The sequence below is a fragment of the Peromyscus californicus genome, unplaced genomic scaffold (assembly GCF_007827085.1).
Source record: "Peromyscus californicus insignis strain IS unplaced genomic scaffold, ASM782708v3 Scaffold_7__1_contigs__length_154581171, whole genome shotgun sequence".
Lineage (NCBI taxonomy): Eukaryota > Metazoa > Chordata > Mammalia > Rodentia > Cricetidae > Peromyscus > Peromyscus californicus.
Window position 1 is genome coordinate 100,174,823 of NW_026294595.1, and position 12,538 is coordinate 100,187,360.

The 12,538-nt window shown below is 43.9% G+C and overlaps 1 protein-coding gene across 2 annotated transcripts in view; it reads right to left on the reverse strand.

Moving 5' to 3' along the window:
- Secisbp2l (SECIS binding protein 2 like) overlaps positions 1 to 12,538 on the reverse strand; it is a 51,150-nt gene that overhangs the window by 16,829 nt on the left and 21,783 nt on the right. The window contains exons 8-12 of one of the 2 annotated variants that reach the window (XM_052723136.1): positions 9,349 to 9,483; positions 5,789 to 5,869; positions 4,986 to 5,153; positions 4,714 to 4,855; positions 835 to 1,010 (exon numbers count right to left, since the gene is read on the reverse strand). In XM_052723136.1, the coding sequence (XP_052579096.1) occupies positions 835 to 1,010; positions 4,714 to 4,855; positions 4,986 to 5,153; positions 5,789 to 5,869; positions 9,349 to 9,483 (702 nt within the window). The remainder of the gene's footprint in view (positions 1 to 834; positions 1,011 to 4,713; positions 4,856 to 4,985; positions 5,154 to 5,788; positions 5,870 to 9,348; positions 9,484 to 12,538) is intronic. The other variant, XM_052723137.1, reaches the window with a different exon arrangement.

Here is a 12,538-nt window from a genome sequence, read left to right on the forward strand (position 1 = left end):
AAAGATGGAAGTGAAAAAGTGGGCCTGAAGTTGCTCTACTACACGCAGAGCAAACCCTGAAGTTACTGAGGTCCAGGGCCAGCTAGCGAGGAGGCAGAGTGCCTGTCTCAGATGTGTGAAGCCTCGGGTCAGATCTCCAGCACTGAACCGAGGAGACAAGAAGGAGAAGAAGAGGTGGAGGGGAGGGAAGGCTGGCCAGGAGAGGAGGGAAGAGAGAAAAGAAAGGGGAGGCATGGCTGTGGAGACGGCTCAGTGGTCAAAGCGCTTGCTGTACAGTAACAGCTGAAGTCTGGATCTCCAAACACACAAAGATGCCAGGTGGGTGTGGCAGACCACCCATGAATCAGGGCCCAGAAGGCTGACATGTGACTCTTGAAGCAAGCTGGCTGGCCAAACCAACCATATTGGTGAGCTCTGGGTTCAACTAAGAGACCCTTCCTTAAAGAATAGGGAAGAACAGGGTCAAGAGCAATCGAGAAAACTGGGACATGAACCTTAGGCCGCCACACAAGCATGCCCACATATGCATGCACACACATATATACATAAGAGAAAAACATGCAAAGGAAGGAAAGATCTGGACTTCTGATTCCTAAGGAGTTTAATGTTTGGGGATATGAAATGTCTAGCTGCTTATTTTCTAACCCTTATAGAAAAAATTCACTTTGTAGGGCCTTCTTACATATAATGCTGGTTTTGAATTAATCAGTCACACATAGCCATGTGGATAAATATATTACAACATCTGCTTCCTAAAACACCACTGATTTTGCAAAGAAATGAAAAGGAAACCCTTAATTATCCTATAAAAGAAGCATTTCCAGATGGGGTTACCTTTTTGAGCGCTGTGGGCCGTTTTAGCTTTGCCATTTCCTTCTCTTTCCCTCTCTTCGCTTTAGAGGAAGTCACGTCCAGAGAGTTGCAGGACGTCAAGCAGGGCTGGCTTTTGGTTAAAGGCTTTCTGTTAGCAGTGTCTTTAGTGTGGAAGGCAGCTGCGGCGGCGGCGGCGACTGCAAACAAACAAAAACGTTAGTTTTACCACTGCAGCCAAATCCACACTCTTGACAATTCCAACAGTCAATCTTCAAAAAACACAAGCCTTCTCTTCCAGTGGAAAAGGCTAAAAAATATGTCGTAGTAACAGGCTCAGCAGAGTCCCTCAGACACACCTTCTTTCCAAGTCTCTGACCTCCCTAAGATGAGGAAGGTAAGCCAATGCAGTTAGCTGACTGAGAGCTCTGAAAGTAAGCCTGGACTGTTAGTTCAACTCAACTGCAGCAACTGACCTCCGGTCCCAACGGCCTACCTCTGGGGTTCTCCTCACGCCTACAGAGCCAGCTACTCAGCTCATTTTAAATACTTCTGCAGCCTACGGCTCCCCTTCAGTTGAGCGTCAGGAAGGAAAGCTGACTCGCACCCACTCTCGGTGCTACCCAGCACCTGTTACACCCCTGCTCACACCTTCACGCTTTACCCTTGATCTTTTAATATTTCTAAGTCTCCAATCTCAACCCCTCCACTCTAGCAGAATGTTCCTGTCACTTTGAGAAGACACTGCCTAAGTTACAAAAACATCCAAAAGGAGGAGACAGAAGATATCCTTACAACCGTCCAAGGCCCACGAATGAACTTAACATCGTCATCTTAGTTCCTCTGGGACCTTGTGCTGTTCCTTTTCACATGCACTTCTTCCACCCCAATCTCTTTTCTCTGAGCCACCCCCTTCTATCTATAAGAAAAGAGGGACTGGGAGGCAAACACACAGAGCCTGCTCCCTTACCTGGCTTGCCTTCAGCCTAAGGTACTCTTACTGCCCACTCTCCCCCAGTTAAATGTCTCGCATCATTCTGACATCATTCCTTTCCAAACCACTGCCATCTGGTCTCGGCCATACTCACGCTATTGAAAGTGTTACTGTCAAGACCCAACAGAAGCCAGGTGTTGGTGATGCACACCTTTAACCCCAGAACTCAGGAGGCAGAGGAAGGCAGATGTCTGAGTTCAAGGCCAGCATGGTCTACAGATTGAGTTCCAGGACAGCCAGGACTATACAGAGAAATTCTGTCTCAACGCCCCTGTCCCCTGTCCCCCTTGCCGCCACCGAGGAAAAAAAAAAAAAAAAAAAAAAAAGACCCAACAGAACCACCTTGCAATTGCCAAATACAATTTCCCAATCTTCAAAAATTCTTCCCAGAACACCATTCATTCATTCAATTTATATGTGTGGCTCTTCTTCCTCCTATCCCTGAAACCTGGTCACTCCATGGGCTTTCCCCTCATTTTAAATGCACTGACTTCTAGCCTGAACTACACATGCATATACACATGACAAATGAGGTCACCAGGGCCTCGACTGCTAGCATTTCAAGTCCAAGGCCACTGTCAACTCTCCTTATGTCACTGTGGCATCCTCACAGCCCTCTTCACTAAGCTAGAGAGCACATGTGGGTGTTGTGTGGGTGAGGGCGCACCTGCACCTGTGTGCATATCCATGTGAAGGCCAGACGTTGGTGCTATGTGTTGTCCCAATCACTCTCAACCCTAGCTGATGAGACATGGTCTCTCACCGAACCTATAGCTCACCAATTCAGCTACACGAGCTGGCTAATGAGCTTCAGGGATCTGCCGGTCTGGGATCCCAGGTGCACACTGCCATCCGTGCCTGGCTTTATTTGGTACTAGAGATCCACACTCAGGTCCCATGCTCACATGGCAAGCCCTTTACTGATGAAGTCATCTCTGCAACACCCTGGAGTTGTCTTGGACCTATTCTACATCCTGCTGTTCCATGCTCCATCAATTCCTTACAAATGTTCACTCCTATCATCTCATTCTTTTTTTGACTAGACTATAAACTTGTTTAAAGATTTATTTTATGTATATGAATATTTTGCCTGGAGGAATGGATGTGTACCATGCAGATGCTTGGTGTCTATGTGAGAGTGCACTGGATCCCCTGGATCTACAGTTATGAACGGCTGTGAGCTGCTACTTGAGAGCTGAGAATTGAGCCCAGGTCCTCTGCAGCAAGAACGGTAAGCACCTACTGCTGAGCCACCTCAGAGCAGAGTCAGCTGTGAGTTTCTTGAGTGGTCTAGCCTCACCACCTCCATAACCCCAACTGCTCCAGACAGCACGTTCTAAGCACAGATATTCAGAGTTGTTTAACAGAACATTTTTAACGTATTTATTTATTTTATGTATGTGAGCATTCTATCTGTGTGTATGACTTTATGCCAGAAGAGGGCATCAGATCCCACTATAGATGGTTGTGAGCCACCAAGCAGTTGCTGGGAAGTGAACTCAGGTCCTCTGGAAAAGCAGCCAGTGCTCTTAACTGCTGAGCCACATCTCCAGCTCTTAACATAACATTTATTAAATCAACCAAAGTTGTAGAGCTGAAGATACAGGTCAGTGGAAGAGCACTTGCCTGGTATGCATAAGACCTTAGGTTTAAGCCCCAGCCTAGGAAAAAAAAAAAAATTCGGTGGTTAGAGGTTCAGTTCAATGGTAAAGTGTTTGTCTAGCCAAGCACAAGGCCCTTGGCTAGACAAAGTTTAGTTCTCAGCAACTAAAGAAAAATAAATGGTTACAATGACAAATGGCTGGGTACGGTGGCTCACACCAGTAGTTTCAGCATTTGGGAAGCTAAGGCAGAGGAATTACTTCAGCCCTATTTCAAAACCAAAAATAGCAACAGCAACAACAAAAATTCCAACGAAGTTGTAATGGTCACAGTTCTCTGTAATACTCATTAGTTTACTGAGATTTTCTAAGCACTTTACATCTATCAGCTCATTTATTCCCCAAACAACCTTGAAGTAGGGACCATCACTACTCCATTTTAATGTAACAAATTGAAGTACAGGAAGATAAACACCTTTCTAAAACAACAAATCAAAGATCAGGAGTCCAATCTCAGCAGCTTGACTCCAGCCCCAGAAGTGAGCTGAAAGGCCACCTCCTCCACTGTATCCAGCCACTCTCCCATCTCAGCAGCATGCAACTCTATGCATTATCACCTCTGCCTTCCTCAAGCAAAGGGGTCCACTAAATGAGTGGAGAGCTACAGACTGCAGCACTCTGCACCCAGACACAGCCACACGGTCTTTTCTTTTTACCTATTCAGCAACAGTCTGGAACTGGGACAATCTGGAACAGAGCAGACAGAAAATTCTGCTTCTCAGCATTCGTCCTTTTCACTGGTACCCGGCCCACCTTTGTGCTATCCCTATCCCTCTAAAAGGAAAGGAAGATGATCAACCGCTGGCTCTAAACCTGACAAGGTTGTTAAAACAGGAACAGCTTCAGTGGGAAGCCAGATCACTGTCTTGTTCACACGCACGAAACTATCACCATTTGTCATTTAATCGGATACTTTCAGAGTTAACAGGGCCAAACTACCCTGGGATTTTTTTTTTATTTTAACCTTTGGAGAAGAAAAACAACAACAAAACAAACAAACAAACAAACAATGAGGATGGGGCCAGGACAGAAGGCTCAGCAGAGAAGTGTCTGTACTACCGTCCTGCTGACCTGAGTTCGCCTGATCCTCCGAAGCCATGGTGGAAGAGACAGTTTCCTGAAAGCTGTCCTCTGACAGCAACACGCATGCCCGTGGCACGAGGGGGGGGGGGGGGGGAGGGAGAAAGAGAAAGACTACACAGCTCTCCCCTCCAAGGCTGCAGCGAACTGCCCACACTGAGGAGTCACCTGGATACGCGAGCGGTCTGGTGTTGGTGATCTGGCGAGCTTTCATGGCTTGCTGTTGCTTCTCCAGAGCAGCTAGCATGTCCCCTAAATCTAGCTGCACAGGGGTCTTATTCTTCTTTCCAGCTGCTTTTGATAAAGCTTCCTAAAAGGTGGATAAGAAAGGATTCATTGTTTCTGACTAGGAAAGAATGACAAATTATAGTTCTACTTGGCGTTCCTGTCCATCCCACCAAGGCAGCAGACAATCGTAACTGCAGAAAACGACTACATACCTGCAGTTTTTTTTGCTCCATACTTATTTCTGAGTATTCTTGTGCTGTGGCAAGGGCTGCAGCTAATGCTTTCTTCTTTTGACTCTTGGCTCGTTTAGGAACCGAAGTGGTAATGGGAATTGGAGTCTGAACTATATTGATGGGTGAGTTTTCAGGTAAGTCATCCAACTATGACACAGGAGAAGAGACACGGCTGTTAGTCATGTCACAGATGTCAGACCATAAGGAACGACAACGCAGACTGAGGCAGCTTCTGCAGGACAGAGGAGGAAACTCGGAGGACTGGGGGCCATTAAGAACAGGGTGAGAGGAAAGACCAGTTTAGAACGGGAGATGAAAGGACGGAACCTGGATATAACAGGGGGTGCTTGTCTGGGGAAATTTCCACATAGACTGCACATTGTATGACAGTTCTTAATGTTGTCTCATCTAGTGACAGAACTGCAGGTTTCCTAGAAACTATTTTTGTTTAGGAAAAGAAACATTAAGGCTCAGTAGGTACAGGAGTCTGCTGCCCAAACTAAAAACCTGGGTCCCCTGTGACATACATGGACAGAGAGCCAACGCCTGCAAGTTGTCCTCTGTCCTCCTCAAGCACACCGTGCACCCACCCACCACACACACACCTAAAAGGAAGTACAACTGTGGTAACAATTTTCAAGTGTGAAAGTAAGCAGTACACATATTATCCGCACACACCATGCTGCCCCTATGTCCTTTATACCAACCTCAAGACTTCTTTCCACATAGCCGAGTTCAAAAGGTGTGCTACTTTTCTTATAATTTTGAAAGAAGTTACTTACTACTTTTGAAGGCAGTTTCTGTTGAATATTCTCATCTTTAGAATTTCCATTCTCACTTAGTTCTTGAAACCCATCTTCATCCTGAAATAGTTTCCCTGATGTCAGTGAAAATGTTCAGGACTAATGCTACACAAGGGTGTATGAGGGGGTGTGTCCACGCCTGTATGTCTGTGGGGGGTGTGTGCTTGGTGTGTGTGTGTGTGTGTGTGTGTGTGTGTGTGTGTGTGTGTGTGTGTGTGTGTATGGATGTGTATACCTGCAGTGTGGGTGTGCTCAGTGTGTGTGGGTAGGGAGGTGCATGTACACCTGTGTGTGTTGTGTGCGTACGGACGTGCATGTGTACAGATCTGCATGAGGGGGGTGTACTCAGTACGTGTGGGTGAGGGAGTATGTAACTCAAATCCTAAATGGTCTTTTAATAAAAACCCAGAGCCAGATGTTGGGGTAAATGCTGAAAGATCAGAGAGACAAAGGAACAAGCCACTAGAGAAACTTCTCACCACTACCAAATCCTCGGGCCAAATGGAAGGCGAGATCCTGTCTCCACAAATCCTCAGACTGAATGCCTAAGTCCTCAGCCAAAAGGCTTTCATTCCTGTCTCCTCACACCTTATAGTCCTTTCTCCGCCCTGCCATATCACTTCCTTCTTAGTGCTGAGATTTCCCAAGCACTGGAATTAAAGGTGTGTGCCACCACTGCCTGGCTCTGTTTCTCTCCTAGACTGAATCAAGCTCATGTATTCCAGAGTGGCTTTGAACTTACAGAGATCCAGATGGATCTCTGCCTCCCGAGTGCTAGGATTAGAGGTGTGTGCCATCACTGCCTGGCCTCTAAGTAATCTAGTGGCTTGTTCTGTCCTCTGATCTTCGGGCAAATTTTATTAAGGTACAACAAAATATCACCACACGGGTGCATCCGTGTGTGTGTGTGTGTGTGTGTGTGTGTGTGTGTGTGTGTGTGTGTGTGTGTGTGTTCATGTATGTGCTCGTGCATATGAACATGTGTGTTTGCTGGGCATCAAACCCAGAGCCTTACTTATGCTAGGTAGCTACTCTACCAATGAGCAACCTCCCCAGCATTGAAACTTTCTATACTGTTTGACAGTTCTGAAAGGTAAGAAAATAAGGTATATTTGTATCCTACTGTGGAACTATTTTAAATCAGCCTTAAAGAGGAAATTTTATTTCTCCCATGCTAAACCTATTTTTTATTCAAGCATGAAGTCATATCCACATCCATCCATCCTTTAGATTTCTGTAACCACTTTTTCACTTTTTTATACTAATTCTATCCTAACACAGATAGGTAACTGAAAAGAATTCAAACTGGATTTATCACATTCAGATAATTTGGAGAAGATTTAAATAGTTTAGTATTCGTTTTTAAAATTTATTCCATTCCCTATTACATATAATTTGAAGAATGTTTAAAATATTTTTTAATGTTTTTATTCAAATTAATTTCTTAGTCACTATCCTTCTGATTGTATGGAAACAATCATACAAGTGAGCCAATAATAAAATTGTCATATTTATAGTTAAACTATTTTTCTTCTGAGATTAGAATTAACTTTTGTTAAAGGGAAGGAATAGAAGTAACATTTTATCAGTTACAAAAATGTTCAGCATGTATAAAATCCACAAGTAAAGACAGAAGACTGGTCAATCCAGGATTTATGAAAACCCTGCACAAAGTCCTCATTCCTAAGAAGAGAGGGACAAAAAGCTCTTGGAGCTGGGGGATGGCGTGCTTGGGAAAGTGCTAACTCTGGAAGCATGAGGAGCTGATTCAATCCTCAGAACCTAAGTAAAAAGAGCTGCACAGTGGCAGGCACTGAGCTCCCAGTGCTGAGACGTGAAGAAAGGCAGCTCCATGAGGCTCATTGGCCAGCCGGCCTCGCTTGATCACTGAGCTCCAGGCCAATGAGGGACCTTTTGTCAAAAAAAAAAAAGGTGGATGGTGTCTGAGGAACAAGACCCAAGAGTGTCCCTAGGCTTCCTTCCACAGGCCCACAAACAGGAACCACACACACAGTAAACAAAGAACCAAACAAACATGGTCTTGAACCCAGGGATTCAGACAAAACCCCAACTCAGTCTCCCTAAAGACACACCAATACACCCAGCTAGCATTTTAAGTTTAGATCATCTGTATAAATAAAAAACAACAGGGGCTGATGGGACCGGCCAGTGGCAGAATGCCGCTCAGCAAGCACAAAGCCCTGGGTTCTAGCCTCAGAAAATCCCCAACACATTTAAACTGAGCTAAGTAGGCATAGTGGCACGCACCATCATCCCAGCACCCAGGAGGAAAAGGCAGGTAGATCTTTGTGAGTTCAAAGCCAGCCTGATCTACATACACATAGAGTTCCAGGACAGCCAGAGCTATAGAGACCTTATCACTTAAAAAAAAAAAAAAAAAAAAAAAGGAGGGGGGGGAATGCAGCTATCTTCCTAAGAACTGTTACCAAAGTAGCAGTCCAATTTCAGTATTAACAGAAAACCATTCATTCTAATATTATCAAACAAGAATTTAAATTTCCTAATTTTTGTTTTGTTTTCTTGAGACACAGTCTCACACTATAGCCCATGCTAATCTCCAGCTTAAAGTAATCCTCCCATTTCAGCTCTGGAGAATTAGGATTACAGGTTTAAGCCACCATACCTGGCTCATGGTTTCCAAATTTTAACTGATGTTAATATAAAAACAAATGGCACATTTCTTAGAACCTTCTTCATTTATGAAGCCAGTGAGTTACCTGTCCAGTCAGGGGCTGCAAAACTACTCCTGGGAGAGTAGGTCAGACACACTCAACTCCTTTGGGACATTATTCAGCTTAGTTAATATACTAATCCTTGTCCTCTAACTTCAAGAATTCCAGTTTAATATGCCTCTATTAATCTATTTTATAAAAATCTATGCTCTAACCAAAGTGAGTTGCACAGATGAATTAACAGGAATGCTTGAAACAATAACAAACAACAAACTTATTCTTTAAGATCCATCCCAAGGGGCTTGTTCTATCTCCTAGTCCAATCACAGCCAATCCCATGTGCGTATGTTCATGTCTGCATCCTCCCAGCACAAAGCGTTTCTCTGGTAAAGCCCCAGCCTGGAGTAAGAACTAGCTAGCTGAGCAAACACTAGAAACAGTGAATTAGGATGTACGTTCTAGGAGAGCCAATAAAACAGCCATTTTTCTTTTTTCTCTAAGACTCTACTGAAAGGGAGCAGGAATTATTTCGATTGAATTACTCAAATCTGAAAAACCTTACAAACATATCCAATGACAACAGAATCAGCTTCTCATCCACATACCACGTCAAAATGAACACATGACAAAACTTCAAAACAGACATTAATAAAGGGGATGTTAGCTTACATAATAAACACAACCAAGATAACTAAAAATGAGCCAGTATGTCAAGTCATTTATAGTCTAACAGAGTAACATGTGAAGATACAAAAATGAAATATTTATCACATAATAACATACCAAATTAACTTCTTAATTAAGACATTTTTAGAATAGTTTATAAACAGATTTTGAAAAAATTACCTCAAAATATAAAGACTCAGAATTTAGGTCATTTCTGTGAGACTGAGCAGAGTTTAAGTGCTTATTGTCTTGTCTCTTTTGCAAATTCTGTCTTCTTTCTGAGGAAGTGCTATGTCCTCGGCATCGGAATCCAGCCTAAGGAACCCCAGAGGAAAGGAAACATCATTTTCAAGTGACTTTGTCCCTGAAGTATAGTAAAGAAGCACATGGAGTGTGTGACTCAAGGAACTTCTATACAGCACATAGTTTATCTTAACAGCTAAAACTTCCAGTAAGACCAATGGTATACGGTTCTTCTCCCCCCAGAGGCTTAAGATTTTTATCAGCTTTATTCACAAAGCCTGACAACAAGCCTAAGGTCCTGCAGTAGGTAAATGGTCCCAGTAACAGGTTATATCCACAATACAATAGAGCACTCATTAGCTGTCTGAGAAGTATGAACTGCTAGTAAATCTAATCACCTGAAAATATCTGCAGGGAACCTGCTGAATGGAAAGAGCCAACCCTGAAAGGATTACAAGAACAAGGAGAGGTAAGAGGACCAAAAACTCAAGGTTATCCTTGGCCAGCCTAGGCTAAAAAACATCCCTAGAGATAATTTTTCTTAGTGATATCTTATTAGAGCCTTGCCTTCAAGGAAATGGGCTGAAGAAGCAAGATGGCAGAGGCCTATAACCCCAGCATGAGAGAGAGAGGCAGGACTATGCAGTTGGGGCCACCCAGGGCTGGAATATAAAGAGTAGCAGGTAGCTAAGATACAACACAAGATCCTCATTCATAAATTAAATAATCACCCCACCACCAAAAAAATAAATAAAACTGAGAAGAAAAAAAAGATGAAAGGAAATGGAACTTTATCTGATCACATAAAGTATTATTATCCTGTTACAAGAGCTACTTATATGTCCCCAAATTCATGGGGTGAGTCCTGAGCCCTGGAAGACAGAGACTCTGGGGAGTGACTAACTCACGAAAACAGAGCATCATGGATGGGATTTATGAAGCTGTAAAAGGGACCCAGAGAACTCTCAGCCATTCTTCCCTAAGGACAACAGTGAAAAGGCCATTAGGTCGAACAATCCTTCACCAGAGAGCCGACCTTCCTGTACCTTGACCTTGGCTTACTACACCTTTCTGCTCAGAAGCATCAAGTCTACTGTGCTCCTTCAGAGTAACAAGCAGATTGAGACATCTTACTAATAAGACTGAAAAACAGTCCACTGTCAGAGGGAAAAGAAAAAGCATGTTAAGCGTTCTAAGAGCCTCAGATACTTAAGAACCTGTGTCAGCCGATGCTAAACGCCCCTTCAGAAGAAATGAAAAAGACATGAGAAGTTCCTCTCTGTCAACACCTACCTCAAAATCCTAACAAACAAGAAACAACATGAGGCAGTCAGGAGACTGAGAACAACACACAGCCCAACCCCTGGCCATTTCCCATGCTTGCTGCTGGGAACCAGTTCGTATATATGTATTGATTGTGTCAAAAATACACAACAATTTTTCTTTAAAAGACAAATGCAACTTGATACTTACAGCGAAGACAAAAAGTACCAGGACTGCCAAGCATGGTGACTAATACCTTTAAGCCCAGCACTCAAGAGGCAGAGGCAGACAGATTTCTGTGAATTCGAGGCCAGACTGGTCTACATAATGAGTTTCAGGCCAGCCAAGGTTACACAAAGAGACCCTATCCACCAAAAATAAACAAACAAAGAAAAAAGCGCCAGCAACTTAAAACTTCCAAACTAACAGTTTCCACAAGGTCCATGGGAAGCAAATATTTCAATAACTTCTGAACAAATCAATAACCTCATGCTAACTAAACCCTGTCTATCAGTTCTTCTAAGTCAGTTTTGTGGCTGGAAAGTGAGCATATGAATCAGGCATGGTGGGAGCACAAGCCTGTAGTCCTGGCATTCAGGAAGCAGAGGCAGGAGGACGTTCAAGTTCAAAGATAACCTGGTTTACATAGGTAGTTCCAGGCTAGACAGGGCTACAGAGTGGGACTCTGCCTCAAAAGAGAGACGCAGGGATAATGAATAAAACAAAAGCAGAGGGATAAAAGGAGACAGGAGGAGGAAAGAGGAAAGGAAAGAGGTCAAGATGCAAACTAGGTATGTTGGCACACTTGTAACCCCAAGTCTTGGGAGGCTGAGGTAGGAGACTTCAAGTTCAAGGCTTGCCTAGACTACATATTAAGACCTGATCTCAAAATAAATCAAGATAAAAAGAAATAGATCCAGAGTCAAAAAGCAAGCAGAGACATGACCAGACAAGTTCACAGAAAAAGAAACGCAAATAACTCAAAACATGGAGATGTCCAACTACATTAAAACCTTTTGAAAATCTAATTAACATGTTAACTGTTTTGAATATTGTCTGCCTCAAGTACTCCTGTTTTAGAACTTGGTTCCTAGAGGCCTTGGTGGCATTGGGAGGTGTGGAACTTCCAAGAGGTGGGCCTAAGGCTGTGGAAAGGGCTCAGCGGTAACATACTTGCCTGTGGTACATCAGGACCTGAGTTTGATTGCCAGAATCCACTTTAAAAAGCCCGGTGTGGTGGCATGCCCTTCTAACCCCACTGCTGGAAAGGCAGAGCCAGGAGGGTGTCTGGGGCATGCTGGTCAGTCAGTCTTGCTTAATTTTTAAGAGCTAAGCTGAATCTGACCCCTAGGTCTCTCTCTGGCTTTCTAGATGTGGTTTCATCCCCCTCTCTTCACAAAAACATTCCCATTACATGCTAGGAGGACTTCACCAGGGCTTATATCATGCTCTTTAGACTTCTGCTCTCCAAAACTATAAATTAGATAAAGCATTTATCTTTAGAAATTTGGCTTGCCCCGGTGTCATGGGACAGTGACAAAATGCAATAGAAATCAAAACTCCTGAAGCCCTTTACATTCCTCCTTTATCCCTTGATTTTCCTTTCTTCTTTTCCCTATCTTCCCTATGTCTAGTCTCTGTGTGGGCCATCCACACACGTGTGTCTATGCAGACCCCTGTGTATCTGTGTACAGAGCAGGTAGCCTGCTTTGTCACGCTCAGCCTTACTCCATGAGACAGGGTCTCTCAGGGAACCCCAGGAACCCACAGCTAGGCCAGGGGCCAGCAAGCTGCAGCGTCCTCTTGTCTCTGCCCCCGGGGCAGTGTCAGGGTCACAGGCACACACGTCTATGTCTGATGTGAC